The 22,646-nt window shown below is 36.9% G+C and overlaps 1 protein-coding gene across 10 annotated transcripts in view; it reads left to right on the forward strand.

Moving 5' to 3' along the window:
• The window catches only part of PHF21A (PHD finger protein 21A), a 195,422-nt gene that overhangs the window by 19,470 nt on the left and 153,306 nt on the right, over positions 1–22,646 (forward strand). For 8 of the 10 annotated variants that reach the window (XM_082627639.1, XM_082627634.1, XM_082627633.1 and 5 more), the window contains 2 exons: positions 11,410–11,450; positions 19,089–19,232. In XM_082627639.1, coding sequence (XP_082483765.1) covers positions 19,179–19,232 — 54 coding nt within the window. In that variant the 5' untranslated portion in view covers positions 11,410–11,450; positions 19,089–19,178. Of the gene's footprint in view, positions 1–11,409; positions 11,451–12,860; positions 12,973–19,088; positions 19,233–22,646 lie in introns of all 10 variants that reach the window. The other 2 variants (XM_082627635.1, XM_082627641.1) reach the window with 1 other exon arrangement.

Genomic DNA, 22,646 nt, shown 5'->3' on the forward strand with positions numbered 1-22,646 from the left:
AGCTCCCTCTATACCAAAGATACCTTTTTAAAAAATTATACTTATGAAGACTTTGTAGTATTCCCCAGTAGAGTTCATCTAGAGCAGCAAAACCTTTCTAAAATAAAACTTATTCCTTTAACCGGTATTCATTTAAGTGGGTTTCTCTGTACTTGGTTTCCATGGAAATAGCGAATAGCTAACGTTATTTATAAGGTAGAAGTAAAATAGGGTGCCTAATGGGACCCCATGCTGCTCTGATGAAGAGACTTAGGAAAAAAATCCATGCTCATGGGATTTTTTTTTTTTAAACAAGGTTAATGGAAGCCCTGATTTCAGTCTTCTGTAACAGAACATATTTTTGGTTTTAAAGGCTAGCATTAATATCAAGCAAACTTCTTTCCTGGTCTGTATTGCTTTCACTTTCAAGTTTTAGGACCACTTACTTATCAGCATGATTGAGGCTTTATGCTTCAGACTCATGTTTCTCTGTGGTTTTTGTTTCAAAAGTTAAAATCCCCAGCATATTGTAGCTGTTTCAATTTCTCACTGACATTTCAAAGTACAGTTAAAAAGTTAAATGTTCATTAATGATAGCAGTGATGGTAAAGAATCAATATGTTGGACTACATAGATTTTTTTTTTTTAATGTGAATGTTATGGAACCATTTAGTTTTCAGGCCTTAAGTCAGGGTTCTTTTTCATTAGTGTTGTAGAGCTAAACCTATGTAGTTAGAGAGAAAAATATTCTAATTTTCTGTGGGAGATAGAAATGGGGAAAATCTTAATTTCTCTTTCTTTAAAAAGTGGATTGTTGCCAAAGCCTTTTAATTGAAATAAATGTTAGTTCTTTTAGTCTTTGAATGTGGATTTGGGATAAACCTTGGCTTTTTCCTCACTGCTGCGGTAAGGCCTACTCTTAGTTTTCTAGGCTTACAGCAAAGCCCCTTCATGTGAAAGAATATCATTCCCTTTGTGTTTGTGATTGGTATGTGTGTATACGTGTGTGTGTGTGTGTGTCACTAATTTTTTTTTTCACTAATTTTTTTATAGCCTGAAAGGCACCTGCTCATTTTTTAGCCTGGTGGGTACAGCGGTGCCATATATATATATATATATATATATATATATATATATATATATGTTTTTTTAAAAAATAAATACATTTATTTATTTTTGGCTGCGTTGGGTCTTTGTTGCTACGTGCAGGCTTTCTCTAGTTTTTTTTTTATCATATGGTTTTTATTCTTCATTTTGTTAATATAGTGTATCACATTGATTGATTTGCATATATCGAAGGATGCTTGCATCCCTGGGATAAATCCCACTTGATCATGGTGTATGATGCTTTTAATGTGTTGTTGGATTCTGTTTGCTAGTATTTTGTTGAGGATTTTTGCATCTATATTCATCAGTGATATTGGTCTGTAATTTTTTTTTTGTAGTATCTTTGTCTGGTTTTGGTATCAGGGTGATGGTGGCCTCATAGAATGAGTTTGGGAGTGTTCCTTCCTCTGCAATTTTTTGGAAGGGTTTGAGAAGGATGGGTGTTAGCTCTTCTCTAAATGTTTGATAGAATTCACCTGTGAAGCCATCTGGTCCTGGACTTTTGTTTGTTGGAAGATTTTTAATCACAGTTTCAATTTCATTACTTGTGATTGGTCTGTTCATATTTTCTGTTTCCTCCTGGTTCAGTCTTGGAAGGTTATAGCTTTCTAAGAATTTGTCCATTTCTTCCAGGTTGTCCATTTTATTGGCATAGAGTTGCTTGTAGTAGTCTCTTAGGATGCTTTGTATTTCTGCGGAGTCTGTTGCAACTTCTCCTTTTTCATTTCTAATTTTATTGATTTGAGTCCTCTCCCTCTTTTTCTTGATGAGTCTGGCTAATGGTTTATCAATTTTGTTTATCTTCTCAAAGAACCAGCTTTTAGTTTTATTGACCTTTGCTATTGTTTTCTTTGTTTCTATTTCATTTATTTCTGCTCTGATCTTTATGATTTCTTTCCTTCTGCCAACTCTGGGTTTTGTTTGTTCTTCTTTCTCTAGCTCCTTTAGGTGTAAGGTTAGATTGTTTACTTGAGATTTTTCTTGTTTCTTGAGGTAGGCTTGTATAGCTATAAGCTTCCCTCTTAGAACTGCTTTTGCTGCATCCCATAGGTTTTGGATCATCGTGTTTTCATTGTCATTTGTCTCTAGGTATTTTTTGATTTCCTCTTTGATTTCTTCAGTGATCTCTTGGTTATTTAGTAACGTATTGTTTAGCCTCCATGTGTTTGTGTTTTTTACATTTTTTCCCCTGTAATTCATTTCTAATCTCATAGTGTTGTGGTCAGAAAAGATGCTTGATATGATTTCAATTTTCTTAAATTTACTGAGGCTTGATTTGTGACCCAAGATGTGACCTATTCTGGAGAATGTTCCATGCGCACTTGAGAAGAAAGTGTAATCTGCTGGTTTTGGATGGAATGTCCTATAAATATCAATTAAATCTGTCTGGTCTATTGTGTTATTTAAAGCTTGTGTTTCCTTATTAATATTCTGTCTGGATGATCTGTCCATTGGTGTAAGTGAGGTGTTAAAGTCCTCCACTATTATTGTGTTACTGTTGATTTCCTCTTTTATAGCTGTTAGCAGTTGCCTTATGTATTGAGGTGCTCCTATGTTGGGTGCATATATATTTATAATTGTTATATCTTCTTCTTGGATTGATCCCTTGATCATTATGTAGTGTCCTTCCTTGTCTCTTGTAACGTTCTTTATTTTAAAGTCTATTTTATCTGATATGAGTATAGCTACACCAGCTTTCTTTTGATTTCCATTTGCATGGAATATCTTTTTCCATCCCCTCACTTTCAGTCTGTATGTGTCCCTAGGTCTGAAGTGGGTCTCTTGTAGACAACATATAGATGGGTCTTGTTTTTGTATCCATTCAGCAAGCCTGTGTCTTTTGGTTGGAGCATTTAATCCATTCATGTTTAAGGTAATTATAGATATGTATGTTCCTATGACCATTTTCTTAATTGTTTTGGTTATTGATCCTTTTCTTCTCTTGTTTTTCCCACTTAGAGAAGTTCCTTTAGCATTTGTTGTAGAGCTGGTTTGGTGGTGCTGAATTCTCTTAGCTTTTGCTTGTCTGTAAAGCTTTTGATTTCTCCATCGAATCTGAATGAGATCCTTGCCAGGTAGAGTAATCTTGGTTGTAGGTTCTTCCTTTCCATCACTTTAAGTATATCATGCTACTCCCTTCTGGCTTGTAGAGTTTCTGCTGAGAAATCAGCTGTTAACCTTACGGGAGTTCCCTTGTATGTTATTTTTCATTTTTCTTTTGCTGCTTTCAATAATTTTTCTTTGTCTTTAATTTTGCCAATTTGATTACTATGTGTCTCGGAGTGTTTCTCCTTGGGTTTATCCTGTATGGGACTCGCTGCACTTCCTGGACTTGGGTGGCTATTTCCTTTCCCATGTTAGGGAAGTTTTCAGCTATAATCTCTTCAAATATTTTCTCGGGTCCGTCCTCTCTCTCTTCTCCTTCTGGGACCCCTATAGTGCGAATGTTGTTGCGTTTGATGTTGTCCCAGAGGTCTCTTAGGCTGTCTTCATTTCTTTTCATTCTTTTTGCTTTATTCTGTTCCACAGCAGTGAATTCCACCATTCTGTCTTCCAGCTCACTTACCCATTCTTCTGCCTCAGTTATTCTGCTATTGATTCCTTCTAGTATAGTTTTCATTTCAGTTATTGTATTGTTCATCTCTGTTTGTTTGTTCTTTAATTCTTCTAGGTCTTTGTTCAACATTTCTTGCATCCTCTCGATCTTTGCCTCCATTGTTTTTCCGAGGCCCTGGATCATCTTCACTATCATTATTCTGAATTCTTTTTCTGGAAGGTTGCCTATCTCTACTTCATTTAGTTGTTTTTCTGGGGTTTTATCTTGTTCCTTCATCTGGTACATAGCCCTCTGCCTTTTCATCTTGTCTATCTTTCTGTGAATGTGGTTTTTGTTCCACAGGCTACAGGATTGTATCTTCTTGCTTCTGCTCTCTGCCCTCTGGTCAGCTGCGGCGAGCGGGGGCTACTCTTTGTCGTGGTGCGCGAGCTTCTCATTGCAGTGGCTTTTCTTTGTTGTGGAGTATGGACTCTAGGCACCCGGGCTTCAGTAGTTGTGGCTCGTGGGCTCAGTAGTTGTGGCTCGTGGGCTCTAGAGCGCAGGCTCAGTAGTTGTGGTGCACGGGCTTAGTTGCTCCGTGGCATGTGGGATCTTCCTGGACCAGGGCTCAAGCCCGTGTCCCCTGCATTGGCAGGCGGATTCTTAACCACTGCACCACCAGGGAAGTCCCAGCAGTGTTATATTGAGAAGTGAGGCAGTATGGAACACAGTAAGGTGCTATAATTTTTATTTAGTTCGTTTTGGTCATCCTTGGCAGCTTGTGATTGTTATCCGTTTGTCTGGAAGTGCTTTGTGATTATTCCTGGCTGTCAGTGCAGCAGGAGTTTTCTTCTGTGTTTTAAAGGCAAGGATTGTAGTGTACTTAGGGCTCCATCAGGGGAGGAGTTTTTGTTTTGTTGTGGGGTGTGTGTGTGTGTGTGTGTGTGTGTGTGTGTGTTTCTTTGGACAACCTTCTGCTACAGTTGGGTTTTCTGTGCTCTAGTTTAAAAAATTTTTAGTTGTTTTAATCCTGTTGAATTTTTGTGTGAAGTATTTTATCTACAGCAGTTCACTAGTTTTTTTTTTTTTTTTTTTTTCTGTACGCGGGCCTCTCACTGTTGTGGCCTCTCCCGTTGCGGAGCACAGGCTCCGGACGCACAGGCTCAGCGGCCATGGCTCACGGGCCCAGCCGCTGCGCGGCATATGGGATCCTCCCAGACCGGGGCACGAACCCGTATCCCCTGCATCGGCAGGCGGACTCTCAACCACTGCGCCACCAGGGAGGCCCAGTTCACTAGTTTTTTTCTGTGCATATTGGTGCTATTTTTTAAAGTTTCCTTTATGTGGTAATTGTTCTTTTAGTTTAGCTTTTTCTCGTATATTTTTAAAATTAGGTGTTTACCAGTGACCTTCCTTAGTGACTTTTACTTGAATTATGTTTGTGCTTTGGAGACATAGGAATTGGGGTCTATTATCCCATCTCTGAGAGAACAAGTCCCAGTAGTTGCAGTTAGTGCAACAGAAAGGGTTTTCACAGATGCACTGCTGGGCTTTGATCCTCCTCCTTGGTGCCTATGGTTTACACCCAGAACTCCCATTAGTGTTAATAGGAGGCACTTGCTTAAATTCCTATACACCAAGATAAATCCAAACTCTTTTGTAATGCTGTATAGATACCTCGGTTGTTTTTTTTTGTTGATGGTAAGAGTTTTGGTCCTGAGGTTAACTGATTATTAAGATAAGAGTTTGAGTTGTCTTGGGATATGGGGTGATTTACTAAGTCTGATCTGTAATTAAGAAGGTTATGTTATGATGATTAGAGTCAGAAAACATTTATACCTTTGTGAACTGTGGAAGCTTGTGAATAAGAAGTTTTGTACTTTATAACATGATGAAGCAAGATTTCTTCTTTCCATTTATTTTTCTTAATACTTATCCACTACAAAATAAATGATTTTACAAGTTTTTGTACATATTGTAAGAACTTAGTAAAAATTATTTTTTTTATTTGTAAGCCTTTCCACAATTACTCTCTAGCATTTTAAGTCAGCTAATGCTGCTCACATTTTTCAAGCATATAGAAGCTAATAATCTGCACTGTCTTAAAGCGTGGATATTGCAATCACGGGTCAAGGATTAGATAATCACTGTTTACTATACTTATCTGAATTTCTGGATTTTTGTTACTTTATTTGTGTATAGTCTAATGGAAGGATTCCTAGACTGAGAGCAGTAAATCTGGGTTTTAGACTGGGCTTTGCCTCTTATAATCTTTATAGCTTGTGGCTAGACATCTAGACTTTTTGGACCACTGTTCTTGAAATGAAGGTATGGATCTGGCACTCTGGGGCGTCCATTCTAGCTTTAGGCTATTTGGAGGCCCACTTTCCCAGGTACCAAAGGAAACAGAGGACTGTAAGGCAGTGGTTCCTAATCCTGGCTATCCATCAGAATCTTCTGGGGGAAATTTAAATAAAATATAGATGCCTGGGCTCCAAATCAGACATAATGAATTCAGAATCTTTAAGGGTAGGGCATGTGAATCTATATATTTTTTTGAAGTTTTAGAGTTACCCTGATTCTAAGTTTGAGAACTGCTGGTGCAAGACATTATTTCTATTCTACTTGTGTGTGTGTGTCTAGTTAGGGAAATGTGACGGGTGAGTAACAGTGTGAGACAGCATGTGGTTAAATTCTAAGATGAATGAGAGAGATGATAAACAGTTTGAGAATTCAAAGAAGGGAGAACTGGGAGTTGGGAAGCTCTCCATTAATCAGTGAGTCTTCATCTGGACCCTAATGACTGGGTGGGATTTGGATAGGCAGAGAAAAGGTAAAAAAGGGTATTCTTGGTATAAGAAAGAGCATTCCCCCAAGTGAAAGTTTGGGGAGGAGAACAATTCTGATGAATATTTTAGTCCTTTAGTATTCTACTCTTGCAACTGCTATAGATTTCCTAAACATTTGAGGGAGTGAGCTGTGAAGATATCTGATGGGAGAGAGTGTTCCAGAAGAGCCCTGCGAAGGGAACTTGTTTGGAGTTTCAGAAGTACAAAACAGAGGCCAGTGGCTGGAGCAGATTGAGCAATGGGGAGAGGGAAGGAGATGAGGTCTGAGAGTAACAGAGGCCCAAATCACTTAGAGCCTTGTGGGCCATTGTAGAAGACTTCTGCTTTTTCTCTTGAGTATCATGGGAAGCCATTGGAGGATTTTGAGCAGAGGATTAACTAGCTCTGTCTTGGATTTTAAAAAGGTCACTCTGGCTACTGAGAGAATAGACTTTGGGGGACAAAGATGGTAGTGGGGAGGCCAATTAGGAGGCTATTGCAGTAATGCAGGTGAAAGATGATGGTGACTTGGACCAAGGAAGTGGTAGTATATTTGAGACAAGTGGTCAAAGTCCATTTATTTTGAAGGCAGAGGCAAGATGGTCAGTTACAGGATTGGATGTAGGGTGTGGGAAAGAGAGGAGTCAATGATGACTTTAAGGTTTTGGCCTGAAGGGATAGAGTTGCCATTTATTGAAATGGGGATGACTCTGGGGAGGAGGTTGGGGGACAGGCAGTCAAGAGTTTAGTTTTGGACTTGTTGAGCTTGAGGAGCCAATTTGACAGGTGTTGAACGGGCAGTTTGATATATGAGTTTGGAAATCAGGGGAAAGGTCTGGGCTAGGTACAAATTCGGGAGTCACCAGTACAGATCCTTTTATAGCTATGAGACTACATGAGATTACCTAATGGGAAGAGTTCCAAGAACCGAGCCTTGGGGCAGTTCAACATTTTGAGGTCTTGAGAGATGAGAAAGAACTAGCGAAGGAAACCCAAAAGAGTGGCTAGAGAGATTAGGAAAACAATTGAGGGTGAGTGGTGTCCTGGGAGTCAAGAGAAAAAAGGATTTCAAGAAGGAAGAATGGTCAACTGGGTGAAATAATACTGTTTGAACAGAGAAATGAGGGCTGAGACTTTACTGTTGAGTTTAGCAACAGGGAGGTCACTGGTGATCTTAACAAGATTGAAGGAGGCAAAAGCCCTAATGGAGTGGGTGCAGTAGAGAATGAGAGGAGAGGAACTAGGGACAGTGACTTTGGTTAACTGTTTCAGGGAGTTTTGCTATAAATGGGAGTGTAGATATGGGACAATAACTAGAGAAGTATATGGAGTCATGGGAGGCTTTTTTTTTAGACAAAGGAAACAAAATGATCCAGTAATGAGGGAAAAATTGATGTTTCTTGAGAGTGAAGGGAGAAGTGCTAGAGTGATGCCCATGAGAGGGTAAGGTTAAATGGGATGATTATGATACTGAGGCCTAAAGGACTAAATCCCATTTAGCAGGATTCTGCTTTTTCTTCTGAGCATTTTTTGCATTTAAATTTATTTCAAACTTACTATATTCTGTTAGAATTAGGAAAGGTAGATAAAAACCAGTAAAATTTACTGTATATAAAATTAGTGTATCAACTTGGTGTAGTAGAAGAGATTGAATCTTCTGCGTACGGTGACATTTTAAAGTGTCTTTGAATGACAATTATCTGTGCTATTCTAGTCCCTTATCAAAATTTATGATTGAGCACAGACTATAAACTTAATTGTTCAAAATTTGTAATGGGATGGATTTTAGCCTAATTTAAAACATGATCTAGTGATGAACTTTTTCTCTGCAAAATTTGTTTATACACAGAGGTTTTAGATGTTTCACAAAAGGCACTTACAAAGTAGTTATTAATCACTTTTGATTTATTGATGATATTTAAAATTTTACAACCACATCAGAAATCTGAATGATTCATTTCTTTACCAGCTCTAATTAAAGCAGCTACTTGTGAAGTTCTGGAGAGGAGGTGAACAATCTTCAGTTTGCAAAAAAATCACATGAAGTTATGTTAGCAAGATGGTATTCATCTCTAAAAGCAAAAATAATTTCATTTACTCCAATTTATGTGTTTTGAATGTATTTTTCAAGAACAAGTCTATATTTTAAAAATTTAATAAGCAAAAAAGGCAAAAATTTTGAACTACCTTAGCTACAAGTGTGAAATGTGAGAAACAAATTAAGTGGACTTTGAATCAGCTTAACATGAGGAAATCAAACTTGTATTTCAGTCTTATATATTTTGCATATGGATAGTGTAAAAAGTACAAATTTATATGTAAATCTTTTTTGCTGCTAACTCATTTTTATTAAATTACAGAAATAAAATATTTTCTTTTCTTTTTGTTTTTAATCAGTATCCCAACGGTAGTGAATAATCAGTCTTCAGAAGGAACACTTTGGTAGTTCTGATGCACAGTGTTTAAGAATCACCAGTCTAAAAATAATTTACTCTTTTTTGGGTATCTGAACCTCTGCGAATCTTATTTAAGTTGTGGATCCTCTTCCCAGAATTCTCATACATTGAAAATTTAGCATATAGTATCATGGAGTTGGCAAACCCCTCTGAAGCCTATTCACGGGGATTCCTTAGGCATAAAGGATCTCAGGTTTTAAAACCTGCCCTAGATAGCTTACTTATGTGATTTTTCTTTAAAACTTTATATGAAGATTTTCCCAAAAATATTTGGTCAGTATTTATTTTAGTTTATTTCTTAGGAGAGTAACTGCTACAGCTGTTTAAGAGGAAGTGAGGTCTAGTGGAAAGGCCAGTTCAGTCAAAGGAATCTCAGGGTCTGTAGACTTCTCTCCAGCTTTACTACCAGCTAGCTGTGTAACCTTCTGGGAAGTCAGTTAACCTCTCAGGCTTTGATTTCCAATGTGATTTCTGCAGTCCCTGCAAGCAGTTTTATGAGTAGTTTCATGATATCATGGTAAAATTCCGTGTCAATTAGGGATTGACTCTGCTGTTTATTTTTGGGGAAAACGCCCCAGAGATAAGGTGCATCCATTGTCCCTTTTTACTGAATATGATTTTCAGAAGAGTTTGACTATACTTTCTTAAATGCCATATGAGTAAAAGTTAAAATCCCAACCCCATCCTGATCATTTTGAGTTTCAACATATTTTATATATTCTGGGTATAAGCCATTGTTATTATATGTATTGCAGTTATAATCTCCAGTTCTGTGGATTGCTTTTTCATTCTCGTAAGGGTTTTTTGTGGTTTTTTTTTTTTTTTGGGTGAACAGAAGTTCTTAATTTTAATTTGATCCAATTTATCTGTCTTTTCCTTTTTGTTATATTTTAAAATGACAGTATTTTACTTCCTAATCAACTGTTTTTATCCAAAGTCATTCATTTAACAAATAATGCTGTGGGAGATCGATGCATAATTATCCCCAGCATGAAAGAGCTAATAAGAAATGCCTAATAGGGAAAATAAGCCTGCAACAGAGAGTTAAGAGTCCACTCAGTGAATTCATTCATTTAACAAATATTTACTGAGCATTTACTTCATGTTTTTGTTTGTTTGTTTGTTTGTTTCGGCTGCACCGTGTGGCTTGTGGGATCTTAGTTCCCCGACCAGGGATCGAACCTGTGCCCCCTGCAGTGGAAGCATGGAGTCCTAACCATTAGACCACCAGGGAATTCCCAAGAACCCACTTTTTAATAACCACATCATTCTACAGATTTTTGCATCATTTTTCTTTTGGTTGGGAGTCATTCTAATTTTGGTGATTAAAATTGCCATTTATATGGACTTTAGAACTTTAAAAAGTGCTGCTGCTAAAAGAAAGGATAAAACAGCAAATTGAATTTCTTTTGGAAATGGATGTTAACTGCATGAATCGGGGCCCTTTAAAATTATTTTACTGTATGTTTGGTATGACTGTACATGATTAAATAAAAACTTATAATTTGGATGACATGAAGATTTTTTGAAATATCCCTTAAGGAAATGAGAATTTACATTACACTATTGGAGTAACATAAGTCAACAAATGTACTGTGTTTAAAGCATAAGGATGATTCAGGTTTGGAACATGGTATGTGGAGTTTAAATAATTTAATACTGAAATACTAAGGGAAAAGTTTTAATTTTTGCTTCCTAAATTTTTTTTTTAACTAAAAAAGAAGTTTGGGGCAAGGAAGAGTTAAAAATAAATAAACAATATAGCCTGACATGACTTTTCTGACCTTGAAATTAACTTAATGGAGTATAGTTAATCTTAAAAAAAAAAAACACACACAATTGATAAAAGCATCACTGAGCATTGGATTGAGATCCCAAAACCTTGATTTTCTTTCTGGCTCAGTCACTGATTAACTATGTGGCATAAGGAAAGTCACTTTTGTGTTGTGTGGTTTACAGTTTCAGGTGGTGAGACTTTAAGATTGTGAATGAAAAGTTAAATTATGACTATACATATAAAATGCTGTGAATTTTAAGCCTTATATAAAACAAATCCATTTCAAGATTAATTGAAAAAAAGGCCTTTTAAGTAGACCAAACTAAGGGCCAGTGATGTTAGCCTAATTTGTAACATAAAGCAGCAAACAGTGAAAGTTCATTTGTTGGGGATGAGGGTTGTATTTCTGTGTTACTTAGATGAGGTGCATTTCATTTCTGTGTCTCTTAGGAAAGGGAAGCCGTCAACTACTTACTTTTTCTTGTCTTGAAAAAGCTGTGGAAAAGTGAAAAAACTGAAAATGAGAGATCTAACTGCCCTTGAATTCTTTCCTTGCTGTAAAAACTACCTATCTCTTTCTTTTTTTTTCTTTTCTTTTCGTTTTAAAGCTTTGGACAATTTTTGTGTGTGTGTGGTTTTTGTTGTTGCTGTCAAAATCAGCTTTTGATGACATGTCATAAATCTGTGTTTGTAGTCTAATTCCATTTTCCCCTTCTTCTGTTGTAGGGAGCAAGAGAGCTGAAGGAGAGCCAGTTTCCCCAAAATTGGTAAGTGCTTTTTTCAGGCAGCCATAGTGTGCCTGATGCTAGTTGGATAATAATTCAAATGTTCAGTGACTTTTTTTTGTGTGTGTGTGCAAAAAAGCTCTCTCCCAGAAATGAGAATGAGGCTTTGCTGTTTGTACTGAGTGAAAGTGAATTTTTGTCTAATTTCACATAGCCAAATCTCAAATGCATTTGTGTTTCTAATAATACTGCTAGGCTTGCATGTTCCTGCATTCAGTAACCTCTTAAAATGTAACGGTCCCCTCTGCGAAAAATGTCCTTAATGCAGTGGTTAGGGCTAAAAATTTAAAAATCAGGAAATTCAAACGTTAAGGTTCCCATTGTGTTTTGTATTACTTAATATGCGTTAAATTTGATGGCCTTAGTATATGTGCAAAATGGCTAGGTTAACGTAACTATGGGAACCTTGACTTTGAAATTTGGGACTCTTAAGCATGTATATTATTAAATTGAATGTTGAGTTGGCTTCATGTCTGATATTGCATTTTCAGTGTGTGATGTTTTGTATAATTCTTGAAGAGGGAAAAAAAAGAGAAATGTAGCAGTGTGGGGCATAGAGGCAAACACATGTTTTTCCTAGTATCAACTTTAATGTCTACTTTAACAGCTTATAAATCATCACACTTGATCATTTCTTTGAATGTCTAATTCAGATTACACAGGGCAGTCCAGTGTCTAAAGACCAAACAAATATTAATCTTATTTGGAGAGCATGTATTATGATTAAAAAATTAAATTCAAACAAGATAACTGGAATAGGGTAGTCCCCTAATGCAAGGCTACTCTTTTTTTTTTTGTTTTAATTCTCTCTCATAGTAATTAATTTAGTGGGTGGAGTAGATACTTGACGAGATCGGGCACGTTCAGGGTGGTATGGCCATAGACTGGAGTAGATATTTGGTTAAAGCTTCTGTTCATAATTATGGTCCCTGAGGTGTCTCTTAACCTTTTGGGGATTGGGCTTTGAACGTGAAAGGGAGGCATTTGAACCAGTTAATCTTACATTTTACTACCATTTTATTCTACTTGCCTTTCTCTCATGGAACCACTTAAAATAAATAATTGAGACCCGACAGCCCTTTACTCTGAGATGTGATGGAATCATAGATTCTTAAAGAAGAAGGGACGTTAAGGGCCTTCTCTTTCAGCCTTTTACCAGGTGTGGCAATTTCTTCTCTTATGTCCCTGGCATATTGTTATTTGGTTACATACTGAACACTACATTTAAAAAAAATGTAGCTCATATTTTCTGTAATGTATTCCGAGGAACTCTAGTTCCACAGAAATTAATAAATATTATTGGGATGGGGCGGGGGTGGGGAAAATGTTCTGTGGTCAAATAATTTGGAAAATGCTGCTTTAAACAAAGTTAAACAGGTTTCTTTACTGCAGGACTTCTCAGAACCTTTAATATGCTAATGTGCATTGTGAATCTCCAAGAGGGGGATATGATATGCAGCATTCTTGAATACTTCTATTGACAGGGAGCCCACTACCTCATAAGGTAACCCATTCCTTTTTTGTACAGCTGTAATCCTTAGCTCTTCCTTACACTGATCTGAAATCTCTCTCCCATAACTTCCACTTCTCTTAAGTACTTATTGGTTATACTAAGACCAACACACCCTCTTATGTTATCCTTTGTGTAGTCATTATATATATGATTCTGGCCAGGCTTGTCTGGACTATTTTTTATCATTAAATAGCATTCTGGTAAATGTGGCAACCATTTCTGAAATCTTGACCTCATTGTCACTGTGCTCTATACTACTCTTCAGGCTCCTTCATTTTGAATTTCTGTGAGTTTTTAAATATACTTCGTCTTTCTTGTTGTTGGGTACGGTTGGGAAGATTTTAGTACACGTGCTTGATTTCTGTAAAGAAAGGTGAGAACTAGAAGAGCGTATGTGTGCCTACCAGGCCTGGGCCCAGGAAGCTGAGGTAGAACCTGTATGTTAGAGTGAACACTGGTAGTAGGGAGAGGGGCAGGACACTGCAGCAGACTTCTGTAGGAGAGGGTGCTGTGGGGAAACCCTGACTCCACCGAAAATACCACACTCTTGTGTTGGAATGGTATGCCCTGCGTAGGTGTTCCTTTTCTTTAGTGAGGACCTGGCCCCCTTGCCCCCAAAAAAACCAGAGAAAAGAAAGTTACGTATTTTATACTCAAAGACATCCATACATTCAGATACCATAAACCTAATTGTGTGTGTGTGTGTGTGTATGTGTGTATATAAATTTATTGTAGTGGTTAGGAAACATCAGTCTTACCAGCTGAGGTGACTGTTGTCAACACCTGTAATACCAGGATTTGAGCATAGTAACCTTGCCAAATTCAGAGGGTGACCTCTAAAATCAAGCTTTTTGTGCAGCAGCGTTTTCTGTTGATCTGTGGAGTGTCACCAAAGAAATATCACCGTGAAAATAAGAAAAATGTTACATTGTTTTTTAATGTCATTTTTATTGATTCAATAAGAGCTATTAAAATATTGTTTTTATTTTTGGCATTTGTGATCATTTTTAGCACTAGTTAAAAGTTAAAGATATATTTTATCTCCTAGCACATTAGATACATAGTAAGCAATAAGTATTTAGTACAAACTGAAACCTGATGTTTTAGTATTAGGCATCTGTCAAGTAAGGATACATAGATCTGTCGAGGCTTTCTACTTTTTCATGTTTTAAAAAATTAATTAAACCTACTCTAAACACAATTTTGAGAGTATAGATCAAAAGTGGGGTCTTACACCAAGTAGTTATATGGTATAGAGAACACTGAGTTGTTGATTTTTAAGGAATTCAGTCTGGGGGTACAATGTATTACAGACTTATTTTTAGTTAAAGAAACTTGGCTGGGGACTTCCCTGGTGGTCCAGTGGTAAAGAATCCGCCTTTCAGTGCGGGGGACGAAGGTCAGATCCCTGGTTGGGAAACTAAAGATCCCATATGCCGCGGGGTAGCTAAGCCCGTGCGCCACAACTACTGAGCTTGCGCGCCTCAATGAGAGAGCCTGCATGCCGAAAACTACAGCGCCCATGTGCTCTGGAGCCTGCGCACCACAACTAGAGAGAAGCCCACGTGTCGCAGTGAAAGATCCCACATGACTCAACGAAAATCCTGCATTCTGCAACTAAGACCGGACACAGAGAAAGAGAGAGAGAGGGAGGGAGGGAGGGAAGGAAGGAGGAAGGAAGAATTAAAAAAAAAAAAAAGAGGGCTTCCTGGTGGTGCAGTGGTTGAGAGTCTGCCTGCCGATGCAGGGGACACGGGTTCGTGCCCCGGTCCGGGAAGATCCCACATGCCGCAGAGCGGCTGGGCCTGTGAGCCATGGCCGCTGAGCCTGCGCGTCCAGAGCCTGTGCTCCGCAACGGGAGAGGCCACAGCAGTGAGAGGCCCGCGTACCGCAAAAAAAAAAAAAAAAAAAAAGAGAGAAAAAAGAAACTTGGTTGGTGAGTTGTTTTGATTGGAAAAAGCTTTATGTCAATTCAGGAACAGAGCAGTGATTTTTGGTAACAAATTCAGAGTTAGAGCATTACTACATTATTAGAATCATAATGAAAGACCTAGAGGTCACATATCTCCAAGCAGAACTGTAACCAGATAAAATACTTAGAAGCCCCTTTCTTAGAGACTTTGAAAATAAGAAAGCCTACAGTCTTTCCAGCAATAGGCTGTGTTGAGAAGTTGATATAAAAGTTTGTGTATGAATAAGAGTTAAATTAAGTATGTTAAGAATAGCATAGAATTTTACAGTTTACAAAGGGCTTTTCATATAACTTCACCTAATTTAAACCTCATAGCAATTTTATGAAATAGGTGATACTGTTTCCATTTTCCTGATATATAAGCAAACAAACCTAAAGCGGAGAGTGGTTGCACAGTGAGTAAGTGGAATCAGGTTTTTTTTTGGTTTTTTTTGAGACAGTGAATGTTCTTTCTAGACATTACATCTGCCTTTTTTTAGTGGGATTTGATTATTTTGTTTGTTAGGTTTGTGGAGTTTTTATTTATGTTTTGGGGTTTTTGTTATTTGAAGCTGGGAGGTTATTAGGTGTCCCAGTCGTTTGACGTGTACAGTTTTCAGTATAATGAACGTTGGTATTTTGTGTTAGGCACTTGTCTTCTCTGGTGATAGTATTTAGAGCTGATGGGTGGTGAAAGGCATTGTACCTCAATAAACTGTTTTAGGAGTCTGTTCATATTTATGTTGCAGCAGCTGATATTTATAACTTACTAGAATTGGCCGAAATATGTTAAATCATCTTTTTATAAATTTAGCAAATAATACCTTCTTTATAATGCTATAAACTGCCTCCAAATGGTCATCACATGGTGGCTGCATGAGTTGCCTAAGCCCCCCAAATATTTTTTAAAAGGATTCAACAGGGCTTCCCTGGTGGCGCAGTGGTTGAGAGTCCGCCTGCCGATGCAGGGGACACAGGTTCGTGCCCCGGTCCGGGAAGATCCCACGTGCCACGGAGCGGCTAGGCCCGTGAGCCATGGCCGCTGAGCCTGCGCGTCTGGAGCCTGTGCTCCGCAACGGGAGAGGCCACAACAGTGAGAGGCCCGTGTACCGCAAAAAAAAAAAAAAAAAAAAGGATTCAACATGTGCTTGCCTTGTTTTTGTAGGCTATGAATATATATGTATACAACTTGTTCCTTTAGGCAGAAACCAGTCTCTTAAAATTGCTATTCAGAAAGAGACTTTTATGAAGAAGAAAGATATCAAATGAATCTTCTAATCCTTCATAAGTTTTTTTATACTAAGTCACTACCTTTTTTAACCCTTCAGTTTTATCTTGAAATAAAATGAGTAATTGGCATTTAGAGTCCTTGCCAAATAAAATTTTGTGCCTTTGTGTGTCTCTAATAAGCAGACAACAAGCTGATGAAGGAAGTAAAAGCTGTCACCTCCTCAATAACTTGAGTTGCAGGCTTCTTATCCTCTGAGGCACTCTGACATTTAGAGCCTCCCGGTTAAACCCTGGTTTTACTTATTCTTTTCCTGAACTTTTTGTTTCATCAGTATAAAATTTTCTGATGTTTTATCTAGCAATTCTAAGTTAATTTTTTGTTATTTAAAAATAAGTACAGGGCTTCCCTGGTGGCGCAGTGGTTGAGAGTCCGCCTGCGGATGCAGGGGACACGGGTTCGTGCCCCGGTCCGGGAAGATCCCACATGCCGCGGAGCGGCTGGGCCCGTGAGCCATGGCCGCTGAGCCTGCGCGTCCGGAGCCTGTGCCCCGCAACGGGAGAGGCCACAACAGCGAGAGGCCCGCATACTGCAAAAAAAAAAATAAAAAAAATAAAAAAATAAAAATAAAAATAAGTACATACTTTCCATGGAAAATATTGATACTCTGAAAAAAGTAAATAACCCTGAGTGCTACTGCTCAGAGCTAACTAATAGCAAATTATGAAAGTGCCACCTGACCTAAACTCTAGACAGCTCAGAGTATTACTGTTTTTACAAATCTTTGTCAGTGTGATTGACAAAAATGTGTCTTCTTAAATTTATATTTCTATGACTTTCTTGAAGATAGATGTTTTTCATGTTGGTCATTCTTATTTCTTCTGTGAGTTGCTTTTTCATAATTAAAAAAATTAATTTAATTAATTTGTAAGCACTCTGTAACTGTACAAATTATGTTAACCCTTTTTTGTGTATATTGTTAAGTTCTCCATGTTTTTAACCTGCTGTTTCCAGAGTTTATGAGTTGAGTTCAGCTTTGATATTATATGTTGCTACTAGCAAAATAAAATATGGCCTTTCTGTTGTTGAAAATACCCTTCAAGGTGATTCTTAATTTGACAAAAATTATAAGGAATCATTTTTTGACACATTTTCTGATAGTCTTAAAACTAATTTAAGTACTGTTTTCAGGAAGAACTCTAGATTCAGGAATCTGAGTAGGGAGATTACTTTAATATTTAAAATTACAGTGACTGTATAGTTTTAACATTTGCTTTAGTATATAGAATAAACTTACATGACAACAAAAGCCTTGATCTAAATCAGTAACTTAATGATTCTGATATTTATGTAGTTCCAAAGATTTTTTAAGGTAATAAATATCTGAAAAGCCTGGGTTTGTTCATCAAAATCACACTTTCCAAATTATGTCCCCTAAACATACTACGTCTATGAAAATTTTTGGTTGACAATATCATCGTACAATAATAATGTGGAGGCTTTTCTAGCCTCCACAAATATAAGTTGGAAGGAATTTTACACTTTTGAAATTAATTATTTTTTAAAAAAAGGTTAGAGTATTTTGATATTACATAACATAGTATACAAGCCCTAGGGGAGAGATTGCCAATGATGTTTTAAGCCTAGTGAGATTAAACAAATATAATGAAGATTAATATTCACACGATTACAGCCTGAAGTTAATGATTTCACTATAACTCTGTTAAATCAGGTTTTAAAGAAGTTTTAAGAAAACTTAGGACTTTATCCGTAGATAATTTTTAGAAAGTATAAAGATTATGAATCTCATTGAATTGGCATAAGGAGTAGCAGTTCTTCTGACTTCCTGATTGTTCCCTTCCTCAGTTTGTAAGAATGCTGAAAAGCTGCTCTAACTACAAGTTTTATAGGTACAAGGAAGAAAAGAGAAAGAAGTAAAGTTTAAATTTATTCAAGTAAACTTTTGCTTCAGGGAGAGTACCTAAAATCATGTCTAAGGCCACGTTCAAGAAAAAAGAAAAAAAATGAAAAGAGAAATTAGCCACTGAGTTAATTTAAATTGCAGTAGTGATGAGCAGAGCAGAATAGGAAGGTTCACATTCGCAAATCTAGACATTTGACATTGTCTCCACCTGCATTTATACGTGCAGCCAAAGAGATGCACCTGGCAGGCTTGAAAAGAAGATGGTGTTCATTGTAAAGCTGGAAAAGTCTGTTATATTGCTAGACCCAAATCATTTGTTGTGCACGATAGATTTATTTTTTAACATCCCTGTCATAACTTTGTGGAAAGCAGAGTTCATTGCAATGTGTTTGTGTTAAGTATTAATTTGTTAAATGTAAACCTTTAAATTATACCAGAATTGCCCCTGTTTTGAGTTTCTTTATTTTTTAAATAGAATGAGAGTCCATCCAAATTGTGAGAGTACTCTGGCCTTCTTTAACCTCTGAGAGATCCTGAACTCTCCAGTTCACTCTGTGTGATGGTTAAAAATGTATGATCATGTTGTTATGTGTCTCTTTCTAAGAACAGCATGTCCTGGATGGTTGTCCTCTCCCCCACTAGACTCCCAACGCATCCAGGACAGAAGAGGTCTTGTTCAGCTCTGTATCCTCAGAAAGTAGTATCTAGCGTGGTGCTGAGCATCTAGTAAGTGCTTAGCTGTTTTCATGATCAGATTAAACTCATTTTTTCCCATTTCTTACTTATTTGAAGTGTTTTCTAGAGGAATGCTCAGAGAATAAAACCCAGAAAGTTTTGGTGCCAATTCAGAAAAAACTACTCATTTTGGAAAGAAATCTGTTTGGGGAAATTTTTTGCCCTATGTTTAGTCGACGAAATATTTCGACTAATGTAATTTATTTTATCTAACGTATATTTCCTTTATACCCAACATAATGATCCAAAACATTTTATGATCTCTACAGCTGCAGTAAGAAGAGGAGTTTGTTATTTTAAACAGAGGCTGAAGAAACTATAGAATTAGCAGACATAAGAAAAAGTGGAGAAGGTAGAGGATGGAGTTGCAGACTCTACAGGAGGCTCTTAAAGTGGAAATTCAGGTTCACCAGGTATGTTTCATTCATGGCTTCTCCCACATCATGTTATTAGTAATGGCTAAATTAATAAACAGGCTATCTCTGATTTTTAGTAGAGCTTTTAATCGTTTTTCAGTCACTTGTCCAAGAGTCATGTTATTTGCCTTTTATTACTACTCAACAAACTCATTGGTAATATTTTTGAGAACTTTAATAAAATATTCCTGACTTCTCTTCCAGACAAAAGAACTAAAAATATTCTTTTCCGTATAGCGAAGGTGTTAAAAAAAACCTCTCCTTTTTTTCTGTTTTTTGGTTCATCTGAGGGACTTTGTTCGTGTGACTTAACTTGCATGTTTTATTTGTTTATTTTTCAAAATTTATTTTATTGAAGTATAGTTGATTTACAATGTTGTGTTAATTTCTGCTGTACATCAAAGTGATTCAGTTATGCATATATATACACATTCTTTTTCATATTCTCTTTCATTATGGTTTATCATAGGATATTGAATATAGTTCCCTGTGTTAACTTGCATATTTTAAATAACAAGACATATTTAAATTGACTACCATGTATACTGAAGTTTTTACTCATAATGTGATTTTTGGACATACTCCTCCTCTCAAGAAATTTTGAGATGGCAAAGTTAATATTCTGCTTTTAGTTCATCCTCACAAGATGTGAACAAGTCAAAATAAGACTTTTCTTGAAAGACTCATGATCTAAGTTGAACTAAATTACTAAAAATTAGAGTTCTTAAATATTACTTTTGTTTCATATATTTAATTCAAGCATACCAATTTTATAAAAATTATAATTATGAAAAAATTTAACGTTTATTGTTTAAAAATCTAATTTAAATTTTAAAATTACATTTATTGACTCAAAAGGGATATAATATTCTTCCTAAAGATATCACTCTCAATATTCACATTAATTATTTTCCTGTATATTTAACTACTTTTTAGCATAAAATTAATAGCTTTTATATTCATCCGTAATTATTATATAAAATTTTGTTTGTATGGTAATAAACATTTATTTATGTTTATCAGTGTTGGTTGATAGTGTTTTAACATATAAAGTATGTAAGATATTTCACTCCAGTTATATTTAGAATCCTTTCCTATTAAAAAAAGTTTAAGTATTAATAGTAGGGACTTCCCGGGTGGTCCAGTGGCTAAGACTCCACGTTTCCACTGCAGGGGGCACGGGTTTGATCCCTGGTCAGGGAACTAAGATCCCGCATGCTGCGCGGTATGGCCAAAAAAAAAAAAGAAAGTTTTAACAGTACATCCAAGTGACATGCCTTGCTTGTAAATCTGATGCTGTTATTCTGATTGGATACATGGTAACCTACATGATCACTGATCATGACAAGTTCAGGGATGCCAGAAATGACATCAAAGTAAGCACTGGCTATTAGGCTGAGGCCAAAGTCAGATTGTACATTTGACTAAATATTGGGGCAGAAGCCACCCCTTCCTCATTTCCACTTAGGGAAACTAGGGCTGAAAATGAGCTTACTGTATAGAAGGTGTGTCCTGAAACTACCTGGTATTGCTGTGGTAGAAGTAGCCTTTTGTTCTTTATGGACCGAGATGATTTAAAAAGTAGTGATGTGCATGCACATGGTTGATATTGAATGAATGGTCATATAATTATGGCCTGTGATGGGCATCTCATCTTTTTTGGGAAATTGCCTTTTTGATTATTCTTATGCAGATTTTTTAAACTTTTGGAGTATTTTTACTCTACATGGAACAGAGAATAGTATAAAGCAGAGGTTAGCAGACTTTTTGCAAAGGGCCAGAGGGTAAAGTATTTTATACTATGGGCATCATTTATGGTCTCTGTCACAACTCTGCTCCTGTACACACAGAGCAGCCATAGACAGTGAATAAATGGATGGGTGTGACTGTGTCCCAGTAAAACTTTATTCACAAAGGCAGGGTGCCTGTGGGCTGTAGTTTGCCAGCCCTTAAACTATATTCTCATGAAAAATTGCTGCGTTCTTACCATAGAAAGTAACTTCACTTTGATAACACACAACATCACCTTAAAGTCACTAGGGATTTGGAAAGTCTAGTTAAGTTGCCCAGCTTGTTCTGTCCTGCCTCTAATGGTCTGAAATGCAGCTTGCTTGATTATAGGTAGAAAAGTTGGCTTATTTATTTCCTCCAGAGGTAGAGACTTACTTTGGTTATCAGTTTTTAAATTTCAGTGTCGTGGAGGAAAACCTTTTTCAGCTTTAAAAAGGCAACTTTAGTATAGTATTCCACTCTCTGGTGACAAAAGCAGAAAGGAAAATGAAGGACTTTTTTCATTGAAGAATGTAGCTAGCCTTTAGGCTGCATTAGTAAAAATGTATATGTATAAAACCTTATGTTTCTTTATCATTGAGTTCTTGGAATATGTGTTATTACTATTTTGTAGATTAAGACCAGGATATAGAAGAGTTACCACTGTCACATATGAAGTAGACTATAGTAAACATATACCTTGTGTATTTGGAGGTCACATGGTTGGCAATCTCAGCTATCCAGAATGTATACCTTACCACCTGAAGTAAGGTTTTTGACAAGCTAGAATAAATGTTAGAAGTCACACAAGATTATACATTTTACTCAAGGGGGATTTCTTAGGCTATTCACTCATCTTAGAATTACTTCACTGAGTGTATCACAAAGCAGCTCAGAAGTAGCAAATTGGAATTGGGGTTCAGGGGCTCTTAGAGGGAGGCATAGTAATATTAGCAAGATTTGCTAGCTGACTGCTTGGCATTAAGGAGTAGACTGAAAAACTCAAATGCAGGTACAAGAACTCTTTAGAACACAGCAGTTTGGGGCCTTTATTGTAAGGACCTCTTTGTATTGTTTGCAGAATAGTATATTGAGGTAATCATGCCTCTAAGTGTCATTAACTGCTGCTTTTTTTCTATTTAATAAGGCAGATAAGTATATAATATATTTTAGAAAGGTTTTATTTTATGACTAAAAACTATTATTTATTTATTTATGACTGTGCTGGGTCTTCGTTGTGGCATGTGGGTTCTTCATCGCGGCATGTGGGCTTCTCTAGTTGTGGTGTGTGGGCTCCAGAGTGCGGGTTCAATAGTGCAGTGTGCAGGCTTAGTTGCCCCGCAGCTTGTGGGATCTTAGTTCCCCGACCAGGGATCGAACCCATGTCCTGTGCATTGGAAGGCGGATTCTTAACCACTGGACTACCAGGGAAGTCCCTACGATTAAAAACTTTAAAAGTGTCTTGTCACCCAAAGAGAGGGACAAATTTTTCATTTATGTGAAAAATTCACTTGGAGAACAGCTTATTCCTAGATACTTTTAGGACTCAGCCTTCTGATATTCCTTTATGCTTCAAATTCTTCTGTCCCTGGTTATTGTTACCTTTGGGCAGCGATGCTTTTGGAAGTTGGGTTAGGTCAG

The sequence above is a fragment of the Mesoplodon mirus genome (assembly GCF_964341445.2).
Source record: "Mesoplodon mirus genome assembly, chromosome: 7".
NCBI classification, from domain to species: domain Eukaryota; kingdom Metazoa; phylum Chordata; class Mammalia; order Artiodactyla; family Ziphiidae; genus Mesoplodon; species Mesoplodon mirus.